The 22,399-nt window shown below is 35.0% G+C and overlaps 1 protein-coding gene across 2 annotated transcripts in view; it reads right to left on the bottom strand.

The window, feature by feature from the left end:
• LOC138694904 (peptidoglycan-recognition protein SB2-like) overlaps positions 1–22,399 on the bottom strand; it is a 33,747-nt gene that overhangs the window by 4,473 nt on the left and 6,875 nt on the right. Inside the window, exons 2-3 of one of the 2 annotated variants that reach the window (XM_069819090.1) lie at positions 18,532–18,675; positions 2,494–2,823 (exon numbers count right to left, since the gene is read on the bottom strand). In XM_069819090.1, the coding sequence (XP_069675191.1) occupies positions 2,494–2,823; positions 18,532–18,675 (474 nt within the window). The remainder of the gene's footprint in view (positions 1–2,493; positions 2,824–18,531; positions 18,676–22,399) is intronic. The other variant, XM_069819100.1, reaches the window with a different exon arrangement.

Raw genomic sequence — 22,399 nt, 5'->3', positions numbered from 1 at the left:
ATATATATAGCCTATATGTATTTACGAGTAGCTCGTAAGCAGAGTGAGTATAAATTCAAAAGTATACAGCAACAAATGTTTCTAGCCACTACCGTAAGAGCCAAGCTCGTGTACGATGTGGTCTTAGCCAGTAATATAACAAAATTTACAAAAGACAGTTTACTAGATACACTAAGTAACATAGTTCAGACCCATAACTAACACACAAGAGAAAAAAGAAAGAGAAAAAGAGAGAAAAACGTATTAATATAAATTGACAATCGGACAGGAACCAATGACATTCAATAAAAGAATGAATATAATCGACAGAAAAAGGGTAAAAAATACATACATTTGTTAATATTATGTATCATGAATAATTTTATAAATTTCTTTTTTAAAAGGTTCAATTTTAAAATATTTCAAATTCAGAAAATGATTTGTAATTTTACTATAAACTCTTGGGCCGAAACTAGCATCATATATAAGTGCTGCACTTGTATGACATTTAGGCTCAATTAATGAGAAAGTAAATATTTGTCTTCGAGTAGGCCTATGATATTCATGTCGATTAGATTTATGTTTTATTTGATTTCTGTGGTGGTAAGTTAGTAAACTGCGTATATTTATAAATTTCTTCAATAATTAATACTTTAAAATCTGTATAACCTAAATTAAATTTGTTGGATAATCCATATTTTTGGCCAGAAAATTTTTGAAAATTAATGGATTAAGTACAGATGATGCTACTCCACCCCAATTTATTTTACTATACTGTATTAATGATTGTACTTAAGCTAAAAATATTATTAATAACAAACTTTTTTCTTTGGGCACCAAGTTTCGCTACTTGGTAATTACCAACAGAATTACTATCACCAGTTCTTTCTGCAATACAATTTTATTTACGGTATGCATTTTTTCCTATTATAAGCCATGGACGCACATAAGGTAGCAAGAGGTTGAGGACCCATCTTTACAGACAATCGCAACGACTAACAAGCAAGCATTCTGATGGGGGCAGATAAAGAAGTTAATTTTTTTTCTTCCACCATGTTAATAATGTCAAAAGAAGTGCTTATACAAATTTTGGCCACTCGACCGCAATTACGACGCCATCCAGAAAGTGATTTTCTCTGGGGACGTTTACATAAAGAAAGCACAATTGCATGGAAATATATATTGAAGCAGATACAGCGCTATTTGTCAACATATTCCCCACTGGAATTGAGACATTTATCATACCATGGGATCAATTTTTGTATCATTATGTCGTAGAAGTCAGCCACCTGGGATCGGAACCAGCGTTTGATAGCCGTCTGCACTCTGTGTCGATTCCATGATATGAGAAATGTCTTAATTTCGGTGGGAAATATGTTGAAAAATAGCTCAACAATTGCTGTGTCTGTTCCTATAAATTTTTCAAATGAAACTGTATTTTCTTTCTGTTAACGGTCCCTGGCGACCTTATTTTTTTGTGCGAGATCGTGCGTATTTGCTTGTTTTCCGCACAGAACCAATACGCGGTAAGTGTGAAATACCACATTCAGTATTCCCAACGTAACACACACAACAATTTCCCTCTTCTTACCGCTTAAGAGCGACATTCATTTTACTGCTTTAGGCTTTTAACATATTATGTTTAGAGACGTTTAGCATAGTAATAATTATAAATTGGAAACTTACCACTGCAATTTCACCTAAATTGCAATGTTAATTATTGTTTTTAAATATTTCCAACATTAAGTAAAGTCTACTACTCCACGAAACTTATTGCATTCCTGATACAAGTAACATTAAGGAAGCCGTGAAAAAATCAACAAGATTCAGATGCCGATGTTATTACTGCAATATGTTATATAAATAATATTGTTAAAATATTAAAATGAAAAATTAATCATTACATAACCTTACCGTTTGTTTTAAGTTCGCATTTATAGACTGGGGGGGGGGGGGAAGACAGACGTATATCACGGCCTGCTGGAGTATAGTAAACACAGAAAACATTTTATAGCAACAATGTTGAAGAAAGATATTTTGGTTTTCCGAAGTTGCCGTCATTAAACAGAAACCAACATGGAGATTTCATTGCAACTAATTAGAAATTCGTCTTTCAGATATGTAATAAACGATTTTCGCACAAAATAATGTACGATACACGAGCGGTATGTTTGTTTTCATGTTCTCGGAAATTAAAAAAGCTCAACTACGTTTCGCTTTTTCAATCTTTTCGTCGAACATGAAAACGTCAACATACCGCTCTTGTAACGTATATTACTATTACGGCCCTCGTAATTGCGGTCGAATGGCCAAAATTTGTATAAGCGCTTCTTTTTACATTATTAACATGATAAAAGAAAAAAAATTAACTTTCTCATCTGCCCCATCAGAATGTTAGCTTGTAAGTTGCACCTTATCCGTTGTGGCTAGCCTATATTATTATTATTATTATTATTATTATTATTATTATTATTATTATTATTGTTATTATTATTATTCATAAAATATGTTTACCTATGAAGGCCACTCCAAGGGAAACGTTGTTGAATGATCTTGCGAAGGCCCCCTGCAGGTCCCAGCCTCGCCCCTCATACACGCGACCGTCCCCTCCGACCAGAAAGTTGAAGGCAATGTCGCTGTACTTCTTCAGATGGGCCCTCTGGATCTCTCTCACGGCCTCGGAGCACGTGTCCAGCGTGTCGCATGGTGTGCTGTCCGTGTGGATGATGACCACGAGAGTGGCTGGGGGATGTGGCAGCGGTGTCTTGTCTTTAGGCGGCAAGGCTCCCCATGACGAGCGGTTCACGAGTTGGAATGGGGAACTGGGTGAGCTGCCTGTAGGGCCTATACAGATGCAGATGTCACATACGGTCCAAATTCATGGGTGGGCAACTCGTGCTCACAAAGTGTCAACACAACCTCAGTCAGATGGAACGAACTCTGTACTATACTTGTTTTTTTGAAAGATGGGACATGACAGTTAAGCGGCCGAGCTTGGAACTACAGTGCTATGTTGCCAACATGGACTACCAGCTGCCAGCTGATGGAAGCTAGCAATTGTCGTTAAGATGGCTGACGTTAAAACATTCATTGACAATTGATGCGAAGGTAAGAAAACAATACACAAATCGACAGAGAATCAAAGACGAAACGTACCAATGCTAACACTGTGTGCACAATAAATGTTTCCAAGAGAGCTATTTAAACACTCGCCATGTGGGACCTGTAAATTTGGCAACTCAACCGTTGTTACCATAGCAACAGGCAACGAGTTAGAAAGAGAATTTCTAACTCGTTGGCAACAGGCCTACCACGCTATGTGATATTCAGTTGTTTTTCCCAACGAGCACAGAATACATAGAGTAGACACTAGCAGGTGCATGTGGGACCTGTAAATTTGGCAACTCAACCGTTGTTGCCATAGCAACAGGCAACGAGTTAGAAAGAGAATTTCTAACTCGTTGGCAACAGGCCTACCACGCTATGTGATATTCAGTTGTTTTTCCCAACGAGCACAGAATACATAGAGTAGACACTAGCATCTTAATACCGTTGGACGGAGTGAAGCCGGTTTGATGGGCCTGACGCCATCTTGTTGCTACCAAAACATTGCAAAATAGCTATTACGTTACAGAAGATCTTATGATAATAGGAATTCCATATGTCCCTAATTTCCTGGAGGACTCACACTTCCTTGTTTGTTTCGTAATACAGAATCCCTAGGCACGTATTTTTAGCAAAAATTGCAAAACTGTAATCGATAAATCACATATATACATATTTAAATTGACAGCTCTTCAAATTGCAGTATGGTATTTAATAGGTACTCTGGAAAGTTAAACAAACAATAATGATAAAAAAAGGAAGATAACAGTTTGACCTTATTTTGCTACTAGTCCAAATAAAAATGCTAGCCTATAATAAGTACTTTCATAGATTGATCCATTTGCTTCGATTTAATAGTGCAACTTGCTTCTTAACGCAAATTATCATTCTCTTCCTTTTGCCAGTATTTCGTATAGATGTCCCGATTTTTGTTTAGAGAAAAAGTTGAATGCTCTTAACCATATAATATTTGATAGCTCTTCGTTTATAGTATATAATTAGATTATAACGGCGAACAAAAGTGAAGTTTTATTACCAAGTGGGTCAAGTTAGATCACGATGGAGTTAATGCAGCTACTAAATCTGCAAAGCATAAGTCTGATTTCGTGATTATAAAAATTAATTATAATAATATTAATACACTATTTCTTTTTCTTCATAAAATGAATACGTGCATTCGGTTGAAGAGAAACCTCGGTACACCAATTTTCTATAGCACGCGACACAAACTTCCAACACGGGTTGTTAGGTTAGCTTTGCTCGTAGATGCTAAGTCTGCAAAGCATGTCTGATTTCGTGATTATAAAAATTAATTACAATAATATTAATGCAATATTTCTTTTTCATCAAACGAATACGTGCATTCGGTTGAAGAGAAACCTTGGTACACCCATTTTCTATAGCACGCGACACAAACTTCCAACTTGGGTTGTTAGGTTAGCTTCGCTCGTAAATGCTAAGTGTACAAAGCGTGTCTGATTTAGTGATTATAAAAATTAATTACAATAATATCAATACACTAATCCTTTATCTTAATCAAACTAATACGTAAACAATACGAATCTAACCGACTAACTTAGGCTAAATCATTCATTACCGTATCTAGCCTACCGGTAGTAAGTACAATTCACACATGCATATTTACCTGTGGAAAGTTATTCCAGGACTTTTTTTTTTTGAAAACCTGTTTGTGCAGCCATACGCAGAACATGTAGGCATATTGAAATTAGTTAATTTATTAATTAAAACAACGATGCAACATCACAATCAACTGCCCATGTGCTAACAGGGAGCCCAATGTTTTGGTAGCATCATAATGGCGACTGTCCACAAAAGCGGCTTCACCTCCAAGCTGTTTATATCTACTCTATGAATTCTGTGCTCGTTGGTTTTTCCGATCGCAACGCTCCTGTCATGTCCCATCTTAAAAAAAAAAAAAAACAAGTATAGCTTTAGTGTCTGTATGCAAGACACAAGTTTGCTCGCGTCTGCAGTAAGTGGCGGCTCGTTTTAAGTGATAAACAAAATCTGTACCTGAGAGCTAGAGTGGCGTACGTCCACTTTTTTTTGAAAATGATATTATTACACATTTGAAGTGCTCTTATTGCAATGCATGAGTGCCACAGTGCAACAAGTCTCTAATAATAGTAATAAACGAAATAAACAAGAACTCACTTTAGAACCAAATTGAAGTAAGTCCACTTACTACTATTTGGCTCTAATAATTTTTACACGAAGCAAATGTAAGTCCACATAAGCTATTTTAGCTCTTTGGTTTTAGCTAAAATGTACACAACGCATAACTGAAACTATCCGAAATCAAATTCATAAGGAATATTGGAGTGAAAACAAGTCCTGGGGTTCAAAACGTCAATTTATATCATCATGGGTCACGAGTAAACCAGTACAATGGAGCAGACCAAGGGACTCAACAAGGGCAAATATGAGGACACAAAGTAATGTGTAGGCTATTCTTTTACAACAGAAACTGCGAAAGAATCAGTGTGTAAGACATTCTTTCTGAATACATTAGCCATCTCAGAATCCTTTATGAGAGTAGCATTGGTGAAAACTTCGGAAGTTGCAATGGTGAAACCTGATAAACGTGGCACATATGGAACATAATATTTTCCACATGAAGAGTCAATAGCATATTGTCATTTTGTTTTCATATTTCATTCTGTGCTCAATCTTTAACATTTATGATAAAATGCAATACCACAGGGTGATATCTTGACATATGTACAGATGTCAAAAAAAAAAAAAAAAAGTGGCCGCACTCGTGAACAGCGAATATTTTCAAAGTCCACTTCGGGTCGCGGCGAAGTTACACGATGCAAGTTCTTGTACAAGCAGTTCCGGAACTATGAAAGTGTTCCAGATCTGCGCCTCGTAGACCAGCGGTAGAGTGCTTGTTTAATGATTGAAAGGTTGTGGGTTCGGGCCTTCTTGAAGTTTTCATTTTATTTTTTAATCGTTCTTTAGCGATGTAAATGATATTCAAATTATCATTTATATCCAGTTATCGTTCTTGATGGATATCACGTTATTTATATTTTGTTATCGTTCTTTAGAGATATGAATAAAATTCAAGTCATCATTTGTATTCTGTTATCGTTTTATAACGATATGAATAATAATAATTATTCTTGTATCTCCAATGGGGGTTAGCCCTATTTTACATATGTATGTTAGGGCTATAGTTTTATACACAAAAAAGATAAGCATAAAGAGAAATGGAAAGGAAAATTAAATTAGCTTACGCGATGTAAGCGAAACATAAACAATCCATAAATTAGGCATTGCGATTGCAATACAAATATCAGTTATCAATTTGAAACATACAAAAACATTAACAACACACATACGTAACATTTCTATAACACAAATATGCAGCTTTCCGTACCATACATCATAAATTAATACACAATAGTCACACAAACACAATCAAACTATAATTACGACATTGCGACGACATCAAGCATCCCATAACTAACTCATATACATAACAAATCAAGCATCCGTTGCAACACATACACTTCAACATAGTAACCACACTTTTAAAAGTTACAAATTTGGCTCCAAGAAGAATAAATAGGACACTGTTACTAATTACTATTCTTCTACAATTTCTTAAATACATCTGTAATAAATCTGTGAAATTCCGATATGAATAATATTCACGTTTTTTATATCGTTATCGTTCTTTAGCGATATAAATAATATTCAAGTTATCATTTATATTCTGTTTTCCTTCATTAGCATTATAAAATAATATTCAAGTTATTTATATTGTTATTGTTCTTTCGCAATATAAATAATCTGTATTTTATGTAAGTAATTATTATAACACAAATAACCATCTTTCTTTGTAAAACAGGTTATTTCATTTAGAATATTAAGTACGTATTATATATATATATCTTATATTAATTAAACAAACCGATATTTATCATTTTTATTCTGTTATCGTTCTTATTTATATTGTAATCGTTCTTTAGCGATATAAATAACATAAATTTAATATTAGGTTTGGAAAAATCCAGTTGCATATCTTGAACCACAAGAAAATGAAAAGGAGTAACGAGGAATTGAACCTGAGACGTTGACATCTAAATTCCGACGTTCGTCCGCTGAGCTACGAGGGCAAAATTGTGGAAACATTTTCGGAAAAATTGGCCCAATCACACTCTAAGATTTTCTGATGATTCGTAGAAGCTAGTCCAGGATGCGGGGGGCAAAGGCTAATTGAGATTTCCCGGTCTCTGATCGGGTCAAACATCCTGATAGAATTAATATTTAACCCTTGCCGTGACTTTCGGTGAAGTCCGGAGGGCCCAATTAGTCAAATCCATTCTCCTCATCTCCACGCTTGGGCCCCCTGGAATTTAATATGATGCGAAAGAGATAGTGGTGTGCGGAAAGCAACGGGATATTACCGCATTTAGATCTATCCTTACCAAGAAAAACTGCAAACATGAACAAAGGAAGCTTTTAATAGAAGAAGAAGGATCTTCTGCGGACCTCTGGAAAGAGAACTAAGGAAGAAACTGGTGAAGTGTTTTGTGTGGAGTGTGGCATTGTATGGGGAAGGAACATGGACATTACGATGAAATTAAGAGAAACGAATTGAAGCATTTGAAATGTGGATGTGGAGAAGAACGGTGCGTGTGAAGTGAACAGACAGAATAAAAAATAAAATTGTGTTTGAAAAAGTGAGTGAAGAAAGAATGATGCTGAAACTGATTAGAAAGAGAAAAAGGAATTAGTTGGGTCTCTGGTTGAAAAGAATAATAGACGACATTAGGATATGTGGATCATATGCGGAGACTAAGAGGAAGGCAGAAAATAGGAAAGATTGGAGATTGCTGGGTTTGCAATGAAAGACCTGCCCATGGACAGAACACTTATGTATATATGTTCAGAATGCCTGGAATATCGTGTCTAAGAACAGTCGCTATTTGCAAAGACTAGTCAATTTCATGCCCACTCGACTGCAAGATGATCGAGATAAGAGGAAGATAGTGAATTGTGGCTTTTTGTTTTGTTTTTTGAACGCTTAATTGTTTGAATGTTTTAAGGCCGACGCCAGTAAATTTGTTTTGTTTATGCCACGAAAGATATTTTTATTGAGAATAAAATCTTTTTTCTTTCCATTTGCAGCCACAATATCATAATGATAAAGTCATGGCGTAATATAGTAATGAACCTGATGTTAATTACTAAAATAATCGTAAAAGAGAAAGGAGCCATTATGTATAGTTTGTCTCTCTCAAAAACAGAACAAAAAAGAACATAAAAAGCACGAGGTTGTAGTCGAACGCAGGACCTCATGAATAAGAGGCCTGAACGCTACCATTACGCTATCGAATCACACAGAGAACACTTCAATTATAACTGTAGATATCCGGTAACGTGGTCCAACAATATGTAACATCTCCTGTCTCCGAATTGTAGCGAAGATACCCGAAGGGAACTTTGTTTCAGGAGAGCGGCCACTTTTTCTTTTGACAGCTGTACATGTATTCCTCAATTGCATAATTTTTCAAACAGAGTAATCATTTAGCATCAAGCATGTTCGTAACCTGCTAGTTTAATTTACGTATTATATGGAACACAATACTTCCACATGAATATTTAATAATATATGTAATTATTGCACGTCATAATTCCATTTGTGTCTAATGTTAACATTATTATATTGTCCATGTAAACAGCTGAGTCAGTGCACGTCTAATTATAATGTAACATTTATCTAGTCAAGTGGTAAGCATGTTTGTTCGTCCGAATATTACTCCATTCCACTTAATTTTGTAATTCAGTATTCAGTATGTATAACATGATACTTATGATGATTTGATGATGGCAAATAATTGCCGAAAACATTAATCCAATTCAATAAATGTGACATAGTTAATAATTAAGACTATACATTACTTGATAAGCAAGAAGACGGACCCATTTAACCTATAGTCACTTAATGTTCGTACATGTTCCAAGATACCACTATGTAAGTATGGTACTGTTATTTTGGAACTGCTATTTGGAACCTAGTATTTTCAAGGAACTGGAACAGTTCGAACTGTTACAAGAAACTAATACCTTTTCCGATCTCTACAAAAAACGCGTTACAAATTTTGACGTCCGATCTAGAGAGTTATTTATAGAGATTAAATAGTTAAGTGGTCAGTGTGATGTAACGCCGCGGTTAGGAACAACACATGGACTGAAGCATTACTGGGAATACGCTAACAGTAACTGTAAACATAGCTCCAAAGTGTTCACTGATAATGAGCAAATGTCTGAAGGCCTGCTACGCAGTGTTGAGACTCAAGATTGCTACAGAAATATCTTGCATGAGTAAATGCGCCACAAGGAAAACACAGTAGGTATGAGAACCACAATCTTTAATCTCAAACGTCATCCGCGTCCTACGCAATGCGCGATCTCTGGAGTGCACTGTGTGTGGCTGGTGCACAAAAAGAGTTTTGTTAACTAAAGGAGTAAACAACGAAAGCAGACGGAATGTGGAGGAGAATGAGATAAATATCTGCCGCTGTACGAAGTCCGTAATTCAATATGACGTAGTATAGCATGTTTGTGGTTATTTACTACTGTCTATCTCTGTCTGCATACCTACAACCTGTCTTGGTTTTGGGTCTTGCCTGACTATCTGATTTATCTGTCTGTCTTGCCTATGAATCTATCTGTCTTGCCCTGACAATTCGTCATGCTATGTCTGTCTATCTTCACTGGTCTGTTTGTACAGGGACATCATTTTATTTTTACTTGCATTTTTATTGTACCTGCATTTCTGAATGTACTTCACTCTCACCCCTTCACTAATGTCCTTGCTCCCGTCAGACACACAAACTTACGGCCGCTGTTGCATTCGAAGTCTTCAAGCAGTGAAGTAAACACTGCATTGTATAGTGTGTTTCAGAAATATGGTTGCGTTTTCTATAGAAGAAAGAACCTATATTAATAATATCGTACTAAAAATTATATTGAAGAAACGATAAATTAAATTTCAGAGAATATGCTTCAAAATGTTTTTAATAATATGCGTAAAGAATTGAAGCCTGCATTGTAATGAACGGCAACCATTTTCAGCAACTTGTTTAAAAATTCAGATTAGCTTATTTTTAATTGAGGTGGCTAGAAGCAAAGGAATGCTAGTGACATTTGTAATAACATGAATTAAGTGCATCCAGTGTAAGCTAAAGTATCTAAAATTTTAGTGGCAAAGGGATATTTTAATCGCATCACACATTAAAATTTAAATAAAAATTTCACCGGTTTTACGAAAGCTTAAATATTTAAACCCCATTTTCTCAAAAGTAACAAGTGCACTTGCAGCCCTTTACTTATGAGCCCCTCAATTTAAATGCACTCTCTATATTGTATGTTAACATCAATAATTAATATGCTAAATAAAGTAGACATTACATAACGAACATAGCCGCCTAAAAAGTTGAGTTTTTGAAAAAAAAATGTTACTACTCTACTGTATTTTGATAAATTCCGTAAAAGTGATGATCAAACTGAAAATCGTAATATCGTATTTCCCTACAACATAAATGGATACACTACTTTTCTCTCCTCCTATACCTAGTAAAATGATTTGTTTACATATTACACTAGTAACATCAAACTCCTGTAATGGAAGGGGGCAACAGTGTTTCCGAGTATAGCCAGGTTAATGTTAAAAATGTTGGTAAAAATAAAGTGATGTCCCTGTATATCTGTCTTGCTCTATGTGACACGTTCTATTTGGCTACATTTCCTGGCCTATCTATAATGCTATGTCTATCTATCATTTCCTGGACCGTCCATCTGTTATGCTCTGTCTGTCGATCTATACTGCTCTACTTGAATATCTGTCTGCACTGACTGTCCATCTGTCTTGCTCTATGTGACATGTTCTATTTGCCTACCTTTCCTGGCCTGTCTGTCATGCTATGCAGTACTGTCATGGAGGCCATACGGGGCGAACCTACAATTCTTTAATTAATCGTATGGAGAAAAGAAAATTTTGTCTGTGGGGAGCCATACGGCATATGGGTGCCTAAGTTTTGTACGCGCAGATCTTAGGTCATCTCTTGATGTTCATAATGTATTTTGTTTGATGTTCATAAACAAAAATTGTCCACCTCTGCCAGCACTGGAATCTAGAATTATATAAACTAATGGCTGAAAAACAAGAAGTGCTGCAAATACACACTCAAAGATTCATCGAGACAAGTGTGCATCTACGGTGGGGTTACATAGTGTATTCTTTAAATCACGCTGCGTTCAGCCGGGACAGCGCTGAGGTAGCGCTGAAATAGCGACAGCACAGAACGCCATGCTGGCCGACAGCGCTGAAATAGCGGGCGCCATTTTTCCAGTGGCGGTTCCTCCATGGAACAGAGGGAACAGGCTGTTCCCTTCCTCCCTGCCCCCTTAACTGAGATTGTGAGATATACTTCATTCTAAAGGATAGGCCTACTTGCAGTTTTCGAAAAGCGAAAACAACTATCGTTAGCAGGTTTATTGCAGTGAAGTGAAAACGACTCGAGCCCTTCTCGCCTGCTGTGCGTGGGAGTCGCAAGCAATGTTTTCTACGAAGCAGGCTCGAGCGGACACGAACTTACGCGAGTATCGCTGGAAGCTGTAAGAGTTACCTCTTCCACTGCCATCGTGATCTAATACAGGCCGTAAGGCAGACCACGTGACTCGCTTAACAGCTGATCGCGAAGGGCGGTCTTTCAACCATATGAATTAGTTTCAGTGCATGAAGAATAACATATATTTCTCTGAAATGCAGTGTAATTGCGCCAGTAAAATTTTAAACAGTGATTGTGAGACATTTGAGACACAATTTACTTGCAATTTAAGGTCTAATATTATTTTTGGTGTGAAAATTACGTTGTTGCAGGCAAAGTTCGTATGTGTAATACCTGCCTTTATTTCGATTAAATATTGCGCCCTTATGTGGTTAAGTGAAATTTTGGTCTTATAAACAGTAGGCTAAATATGTGTAATAATATATACGTGAAAGTGAAACATTGACTGGCATGTGAAGTAAGTTGTGATTAGGCCTAAGTGCAGCGTTACCGATGTTACTCTTGTCTAATCCATTATTGCTAGTTTACCGTATTTGTCTTATTAAATTTAAATTATTGCGCCCTTTTTATTTGTGAATAACCTACATTATACGAGTAAATAATACGACGTTTGATAATATACACAATTTGAACTAAAAACGAGATACATATAGTATATTACGAAAAATTATACCCTATAGTTTTCATTACTGTTATAGTATCTAGAATTGTAATTAGTTGAAATAAAGCACTCATGCTTCATTACGAAATTCTTGCACATTCATTTATGCACGTTTGAACAATTTTCAGTTGCATCGCACGCATATTTTAATGTGTTGAAGTTATAGGTTATGTTTATTCTATCAGTACTTGCCTTATTTCTATATTCGCAATTATGCATTATAATTAAGCATAACGCTACGTATAACTTATAAATGCAATTTGTCTACACTTCAATTGTATTTATTCGTTTCAGACGGTACTCCAGTCTGAAGTCTGATTAGTTTAATATATTACTAGGGCTAAACTAGCGCTGAGGTAGTTCCCTTCGTATTCATACATCTTGCATATACAAATTAGTTCGGTTCGTTCAGGATTTTAATATGCCTTGCTTATAGGATCAAATGCATCTCCACAAAAAATAAATTCAACTGTTTTCAGTTCAGAAATTACCGGAACTATACCTCAGCGCTACTAAGTAATATAACGTATGTACATTTCATAGGAGGGCCTGTGGTGAATTTTTTACCTATAAGTAAGGACGGTAACCGTGTTCTGAAGTTTATCGTAAAAATATATTCTTCTTTATTAAATCTCAAAACAGTTTTCGTTCTCAACTTTAGCCTAAAATGTTGACGCAGATATATTATGTTAACATGGTAAATTCTCTTCACATAAAAATAACACAGTTTTATTTATTATTCCTGCCACATTATGCAACACATAAATGGAACTTATGCACATATTACATTGAATAAAAATTTAATTGTAGTATTTATTTGTTCCCTACTATACTGGGTTGTAATGAATTGTATTTATCTAATCTAGCAGATTAACACTAATTTCATAGGAGGGACTGTGGTAAATGTTGTACCTACAAGTAAGGAAGGTAGATGTGCTAAATTAAAATCACAATATAAATAATTCTTCTTTATTAAATCTCAAAATAGCTTCCATTCCAAACTTAAAATGTTGATGCAACCAGGTTATGTTAACATGTAAAACTCCGTTCACATTAAAATAACACAGTTTTGTAATTATTTCTGCAACATATTATGCAATAAGAAGTGTGAAGGGGTCTTATACACACATTACACTAAATAAAATTGAGCGCCGACACGCTATAAAGTAATATATTTCACTCAGCTCCGTTTGCTCAAATAGAAAAGCCCGACTCATCGAGTGACGTCACACAACCTGCATTACGGCCTGGTCTAGATCACGATGGCAGTGCTTCTTCCCTCGAGGAGTATTAAGAAGTGTGGAATATACTATTTCATCAAGCTAGTTTATTTATATAGTGATAATTCGGAAAACAATTAAGTTCGAAGAGTTTTTCGTCTGACATGATATAGTGTGTGAAATCATACAATAAGTCTTAAAAAATCCGTACGATTTACGCATTCACGGCCTGAGGGAAATCTGACGAAATAATGGCAATGGAACAGGTGACTCCTGCCTGTTCCAACTTCAACTAGACCAAGCGCGAGCGCCCTGATGCGAACCAAGACAGCGAGTGTTGTGTTATCGATCAACTGAAGTCGAGAGCGTTTAGTTCGACCAATTTTGTTGAGAAAAGCGCAACCTACTCGTCTCCTTACAGAATTTAAAACTAAAACAAAATCTTATACAAGACATTAATTTTCAAAGTAGTTACTATAATTCTGTGAAATGGGTGCTCGTCAATCGGTAAATTATAGGTTTAATTTAGGTTTATTTATTTTTAGATAACGGTTTTATATGTTTAGGCCTAATAATAACAATAATATTATATGATTAATTTGTTTTATATTAACATATTCTTGTTCTGATTAAGTTGTAAATGAAGTAAAAAAAAAAGAATTGGTAATGTTGCTAAATCATAATACATATTATTATTATTATTATTATTATTATTATTATTATTATTATTATTATTATTATTATTATTATTATTTCTGACCTGTTCCCCATCGAGAAATAGCACCGCACGCCACTGCGATTTTTGTAGCAAAATTTTTTTCGCTGCAAGCCTGCTGCTAGCCAGCGAAAGTGGAGGGGGTAGGCAACAACCAATGGCATCATATTATTTTCCGGAGTAGACGGAACAATAGCAGCGTGTTTCTTTGTAAACACAGCGGACATTTTGCAATGGTCGTTCAGGACCTCATAGCTGCTCTGCTGTAACTCAGCAAGAATGAATAGCTGAATTAGCGCTGAACGCAGCCATTGACTCGGCATGCAGAGCGCTTACCGAGTTGATATCTTACCGATGGTCTACCGACCGTCAGGGAGCGGCCTTACTCTTATCATTAGAGAAATTGATAAGAAATGATTTATTCCTTTGAAGTTTTTCAATAAAATGGATGATATTTTTGTAAGTTATTGTTTTGTTAGTTGGGAGGCCGTAGGGAAAAAGACCTTTGGACAGGCCGAGACGTAGATGGGAGGATAATGTTCAAATGGATTTGAGGGAGTGGGATATGATGTTAGAGACTGGATTAATCTTGCTCAGGATAGGCAATGAACCTCCGAGTTCTCTAAAAGCCATAATTAAGTAAGTAAGTAAGTAAATAAAAATGTTAACACATATAATTTTTTCCTGTTATTAGAAACTCTCGCAACCCTGCTGCAGTGACTAAGAGACGGAATGATGCTCTTCAGACTTGAGATCATGTGTGTATTCGTGGACCGACGATGTGTTGTTGCCAAACTACGCTGACTTTCAGCCTAATTTTCTAATTAACCATGCACTCATAATAGGTTTTAAATTTATTTTATGCTCGACCATGCCGAAATGTAGTAATTATACACCTGGTAGCAGTCCTTTAATGCATGTCATTAAAGTACACCTACTCATTAAAGTACAGGTGTTCAGCCAATGACAACTCAGCTTACAGGTGTTCAGCCAATTACAAGTCAGCTTTGTACCGTTATAAAACCGCAAGTATCGATTATTCTCGGATATGCAATCGAAAGAGAATTAGCGAAAAGTCACGGAGGCTGGAAATCCAATACTGTCGCAGAAGGTTATGTTCTGTTACTATAATAATTATCATTAATTGTAAATAATATTCAAATAAATTCAATTTGTCATCTCGTTTTTCAATGTCGAATTCAATAATCAAGGTTATATCAAGTTTAACGGGATTACATCAAGGTCAATGACATTATTGTTCCTCGGAAAAAATCAATACTTTCGCGTCTGCGCACATCTCACAATTCACGACCTAGAACAAGGTCACTTCCGATCTTGTCAGATACAAATAAAATGTATACATCTGAATAATTTCAAGTTAGAAATATGGTCGAGCATAAAAAGTCGTATGATACTTGCCTATAATGGTAATTAAGACGCTCGTATGAATATTATGAAACTCGCTTGCGATCGTTTCATAAACACCCATACTTGCGTCTTAATTACTATAATTATAAGCTCGTTGCATAATGTACTATTAATGCATTTTATTGCCTCCTTCAATCATATAATATATCATTTCCATTCTGTATGTCCTGCTCTGTCTTTCCTTTCCAGTCGAGATTATTTCTCATTTCTTCATTCACAGAGACAAGGACATAAGAGAGCTGCCACTACAAAATGAAACATATACTGAATGTACGTAACTGAAATGTCTATGTAAAAATTTTAAGAGGATATTCCTCTCATAGCCTATAGAGGATAAAAAAAAATAATATGAACTTGATCCGAAAACGCTTTATTTTCTTTTTACATCCACTTTTCTACAATTCTGCGTACACTGTATGATGTGGTAGGCCTACATTATGGGGGAAAAAAAAATAGCATATCACATGGAAATGTTAATGTTTGGCCCGGGCAGTGTTGGTGACGGTTTGATGGAACTTTGTGTTCTTCCACCCAGGCTCAACGGAGAAAGATACAAAGTGTTCTTACAGTACACCTTACTTGTTCTGTTACACGAATACTACGAAACGTACTTCATGTACGATGGAGCTTCTGTTCATTTCAGTGTCAATATTAGTCGATTTATAAATCAAAGGTTCCGTGGCGGGTAGGTAGAAACAGAGCAATTCCTTGGCCTCTGCGCTCTCCGGACCTAAACCCACTAGAATTTTATTCGTGGGGTCATTTAAAAGAGCTTATGCATTGAACCTCGGTGCAAGATGAAGAGAGTCTTCAAGCCTGTATTTTGGAAGACGAGACAATACAACATTCTCCAAGGATATATTAGCGCATCCGGGATTCAATGCGACGGCGGGTTGATGCATGTATCCGTGCTAACAGAAGTCTTTTTGAGCATTTTCTGTAAGAAAGATTTCCATGTGGTATGCTACTTTTATTTCATAATGTACCGCATCGTGCAATGTAAGCAGAGTTGTAGAAAAAGGGCTGTAAGAAGGAAATGAAAAGTTTCCGGACAAATGTTCATATAATATTTTTTCATTCTCTATATGATAGGAATATGTCCCTAAAGTTTTGACATACATTTTTGTTGCACCCTGTAGGCCAGTCTTGGGATGGTGACTAATATTTGCGGGCGAGAGCTATTTTCTGCCCGCAGCGCGCGCGCGGAGCTCTTTTACCTGTAAACATTGCTAAAGGATGTACAGATCTTAGAACACAGCGCATCATGACGGAACAAAAGCGCTCATACAGTAAAGTTTCAAGGAAGAGTGGAAGATACATTATGCTTCGAACATGGTGATGAAGTCCAGTGTTTGTGTAAAAAAAATCATTTGCAAAAAAAGCAACATAAAACGGCATTATGAGACGCAACATTAAAAAAATATAGGCATTATTCAGGAGAAGAGAGAAATAAATTGATTTCGGAATTGACATCGAAGGTAAATTAATTTACATTTGTGTCAGTAGATTGTATCTAGATTTCTTTTATTTTTTTATTTTAAATGTATTGTTGATGTTTTATTTGTTGATTGTTTCTGGATAGTTACTTTTATTAGACTACGCATTTCTTTAATTTAGAAATAATATTTTACCTTTGATAGAACTTTAACTTATACTATTACTAAGCTCAAAAAGCCAATTCACTTTTATTCCAATAACTATTTTCAAGATTTTGAGCAAATATGAACTAAACATTTTGAAAACTTTGATGCAAGGAGGTTTTTTTTAGTAACGTCAATATAAAATATACTTAAAAATATAATTTCAAAACTATTAGACCTAATTGCACCAAATTTTGTACAGATATTATTATAGATCTGTTTATATAGTTTAAATTTCACAAATTTTTGGCTGAAAAGTGTGGAAGTTTTAAAAGTCATACATATCCCCTTAAATGATTGATCCAAAAAAATTGCGATGGCTCTCAATATCTTGATTTAATCAATTTGTTTTTTTGTGTTACGTGCATCTCACAAATCACTCTAAGAAAACTCATTGCATAATCACGACTGGAGAGTAAGGACTACATTTTCACAATCATACAATCAATATTGTCGTTATTATTTTTTCAACAGATACTCAGAAGTACTTAGAGATCACACACGTCGAGCAGGTAGACCCTATTAGTTTCTCCTAACCAATGAAGTGAAGTATTTACATAATAAATAATTGCTTTTAACAAGAAAATGGTTTACATACAATTAACTTTTCCTATTTCTCTTTTTATTCCTAAAACACCCTTCTCATTGCGATTTGTTTATATATGTACATGCATACTAAATAACTGAATAATTAGCCCTATTACATAGCCAGAAATTTAGTAACGCAAGTTATTATAATTGCTGCCTTTATTCGCTGCATGTGCATGTACATCCCTGTTGTTTACGTTACAGTGGATGCGCTATGCGTCCGTGATCAAGGTCGATCTCTTCTACCGTGATTGGGAGCTAATATCGTCTCTTCCCTGCTGTAGGCTATAACGAGAAGAACCGGCATTGAGCACATTCCTGTCAGAACTATTCTCCTGAACTATCAGCACTGTGAGTTCATTCAAAATTCTGTTCAGCAATGAAGTATCGCTGCAAGCCGAAAGGAGTCTGGAAGCGGCGTAAAGACATTTTATATTAAATGCATGATTTGCCATTCTAATATTCTAGTCGTAATGTCTTGATTTGGCATTATTGATTTTTCATAAGCGTGCCTCTTCGGATAAGTTCAAGAATAGTAACTAGAGAATAATTTTAAATTTGATTACTGAAAATGAGGACTACATACCGTTGTCTACTAGCAACCAGATGCCAACACTGATCCCGCCTAGTATGATGGTGATTAAGAGGGCTATCAGTAGAATTTTAATATTTGAAAGGCGTGCAAATGCACCTGTCTCCAGAAGCGGCTCCTCGTCATCAGGTCTTGTGCCTGCAACAGTGAAATAATTACAACATCCAGCAAAACTTCTGTTTAAGACTTAGGACCGATTTCACCAACATGTTATTAATCCACAATTAACTAATTGTAATTTAACTTAAATGCGGAAGATAAATCATATTTAATTCGTTTGAATTTCACGCATTTAAAATAAAGCCAATTAATTTAATTCCCAATTAAGTAATCACGGCCTTCGGAATCATAGTAAAATCACAGTCTAGTATATACAGTCACGAAGCTCAAAACGTAGTAAATATGCATCCATAGATAGTTGCTAACCACTAGGATCATTAATATCGCCTCATTACAGACAATGCGAAATAGTGTCGGCACAGTCTATTCTTCCTAGCAACCACACAACTCAAGTTTCGTGCCTGTATATACTAGACTGTGATAAAATCGTAATTTCGAAGACCATGTACCTTGTTAATGTAAGCAGTGACCTTTATAGCGAGTTCATTTGTTATATAACAACAATAAAATATCGTCATAAACAGAGGTAACTTCAAAATATATTAAAATCATCGAAAACAAAAAGACGGATCCTTGAAACTTTAAATGCTCGCGCCTAAAAAATGGCAAGAAATTACATAATATCACATTTTGTCCTGGAACCACAGAAATGTTCGAATATTGCGCCGTCAATACAGGGTGTTTCCGAGGTGGTGTTACAAACTTTCAGGGATGATGGCGAAGGGTACATGTATCAATTTGAGATAAGGAACCATGGTCCGGAAATGACTGAGTCGAAAGTTATAAGCAAAAATAGTTGTGTGTAAATGGAACTGTAATTTGGCACCACGTGCCCTCCTTCCCTTAACTTTTGGAACAGTCGTAGAAAAATGGTATGGGCCGGATGTCTCCTACGTGGGTACTTGTCCCGATACAATCTGTGAGCTTGTCTACTGTCCCCATTGGCTCATCCGTATTCGAAAATCACGTCTGCTTATTCCGCTCTCGTATACTCCTCCATTTCACTAGGACTGATCTACTGGACACTGCAACTTGTACACATGCACTGCTGTCTACAGACGTCCATATCAGGACCGACCATGTCCGTTACACATTACGCTATCTGCATTGCTTTAGTGTAGTTTCCTGTCCCCATCCCTCAGACAGCGCACTGAATGGAATACTGTAAGTAGACAACGTAAACAACGTCAGATGAATACAGTATGTGTAAGATGTACAGATTAATACACATATATAAGGTGTAAAGAGGAATAAAATTATTTCATTCCTACAGAACTATTTTTGCTTGTAACTTTCGACGCAATCATTTCCGGACCAGGGTTCCTTATCTCAAATTGATATGCCCTTCGCCATCATCCCTGAAAGTTTGTAACACCACCTCGGAAACACTCTGTATATTGTGAAACTTCTCCCATCTCAACTTCATTGTCTCTCCACTGACTGAGATCATTCCTGCAAGTTAACATCATGGGGAACTTACTTATTAGAATTACTGGGCCTCCTTTGATCAACTACAATCCTGACAGACAAGTTAAATCTTGTTTGCTAACAGGCCGTCATGCTGCAACAGGCGTCACAAGGAAAGAGAATAACAGGAAAGGAGAAAATGCTGAAGGAAATATGTTTCATAACAACGGATTAGAGAGAAAAATAACTCATATAGTCATTACCGTGTGGTCGATGTTTTACTGTCCATAATATTCCTCGACTTACATGCTCTACCTAACATAACTGCCGATTGCAGGGAACTTGCTCCGCGTGTTGTATCTAACTAGGTAAATATTGGCTATCTCCTATATCGACGGAGCAGTGTATTGAATGTGAAAATAAATAAAGGTTAATTATGTTTTAATATAATTTATTTTCTAAATTCCGTGTAGGCCTTAAATTTTCCCGTGCACTGGGTAGTTATAATCTCCTCGTTCGTTCCAATGAATTTTAGACAGAATTCCATCACCATTCTCTCCAGAAAAAAGCAGTAATAATAATAATAATAATAATAATAATAATAATAATAATAGGGTACGACTACAATGATAATAATAATAGGATACTACTACTACAATAATAATAATAATAATAATAATAATAATAATACTAGGGTACTGCTACAATGATAATAATAATAGGATACTACTACTACAATAATAATAATTTATTTATTTATTTATTTTATTTTTATTTATTTATTTAGAATATTAATGTGCGAAACAACAGCACAAGGCCAATTACAGTTTAGTACAGGTACAAAACGAAACAAAACAACAAATGATGATGAGAATGAATGATAGAAAATGGCAATGAGATGAAAATACAATCAATATAATAGTCAACATTACTCAATTGACCAAAATGAAACAAAATAAATAGTACAAATAATATTATTAAAATTAGTTCAGTGAGATAATTAAAATAATGGCAATTAAATAAAATGTATTACAAATGAATTAATGAAATCATATAAATGATGAAATCATATAAATAATAATAATAATAATAATAATAATAATAATAATAATAATAATAATAATAATAATAGGGTACTACTAAAATGATAATAATAATAGGATACTACTACTACAATAATAATAATAATAATAATAATAATAATAATAATAATAATAATAATAATAATAATAATACTAGGGTACTACTACAATGATAATAATAATAGGATACTACTACTACAATAATAATAATAATAATAATAATAATAATAATAATAATAGGGTACTACTACAATGATAATAATAATAGGATACTACTACAACAACAACAATAATAATAATAATAATAATAATAATAATAATAATAATAATAATAATAATAATAATAATGGCGTCATAACAAAGAAATGGATTAATTTGAAATTTAATAACACAGTTTAGTACTTCAGAATTGGACTATGTTATATCAGTCTTGATACTCCTCGCACGAACCCCAATTTGTGTGTGAATAATAATTGTTTATTAAATTAGAATTAAGTTTAACATTGTGTTAAGATTTTACATGTTAAGAAACATTTCACGCGAATCTTTTCCAAGTTCATCTGATACCGAAATCACAGACCTACATAAACCTGTTTTTAGCATTTTTACACGGCCACCTGGTACAAAGATATATATCACTGGAATACGAAACTACATTGGGTTATTCATTTATTAATTACTAGCCGTACCCGTGCGCTCCGCTGCACCCGTTAGAAATAAATATAAAGTAATTACATAATTAAAATAGGACATTTGATCCAGGGAACATTCGTGTTTGATATAAGGATAAATCGTTTATTATGTTACTTAATTTAAATTGTATTTGCATAATTGAAATGCGATCATTTTGATCCAGAGACCACTCATTTGGTCATAAAAATTATTTTAGGAAATACAGGAAACGAATGTACAGAATAGCCAATCAAGTTTTCTGTGCATAAGAAGCTATTTTAATCTTACCTGTCCTCGATTCACTCAGAAGTTACTGTAATAACATTATAGCATTATGTCCATCTAGAGAAACTACACTTTCCAATGGTTAATTAATAATTAATTATACAAATCGGTTAATTTAGCTTCCGATATTACTTCATACAAACACAGAAACATTATCTGTAGGCTATCTTTCATAGCTTTCGATTGTTGCTGTCCAAGGCCCCTTATAGACGAAGTCATTTGTTTTTTAATTCATTACACGGCCTTAGATGGCAGTTATTTTAATTTTAAAACTCATTTATCTCATTAAATATCAG

This window comes from Periplaneta americana, chromosome 1 (genome assembly GCF_040183065.1).
Source record: "Periplaneta americana isolate PAMFEO1 chromosome 1, P.americana_PAMFEO1_priV1, whole genome shotgun sequence".
NCBI classification, from domain to species: domain Eukaryota; kingdom Metazoa; phylum Arthropoda; class Insecta; order Blattodea; family Blattidae; genus Periplaneta; species Periplaneta americana.
This window is presented reverse-complemented; position numbering and strand designations above follow the sequence as displayed.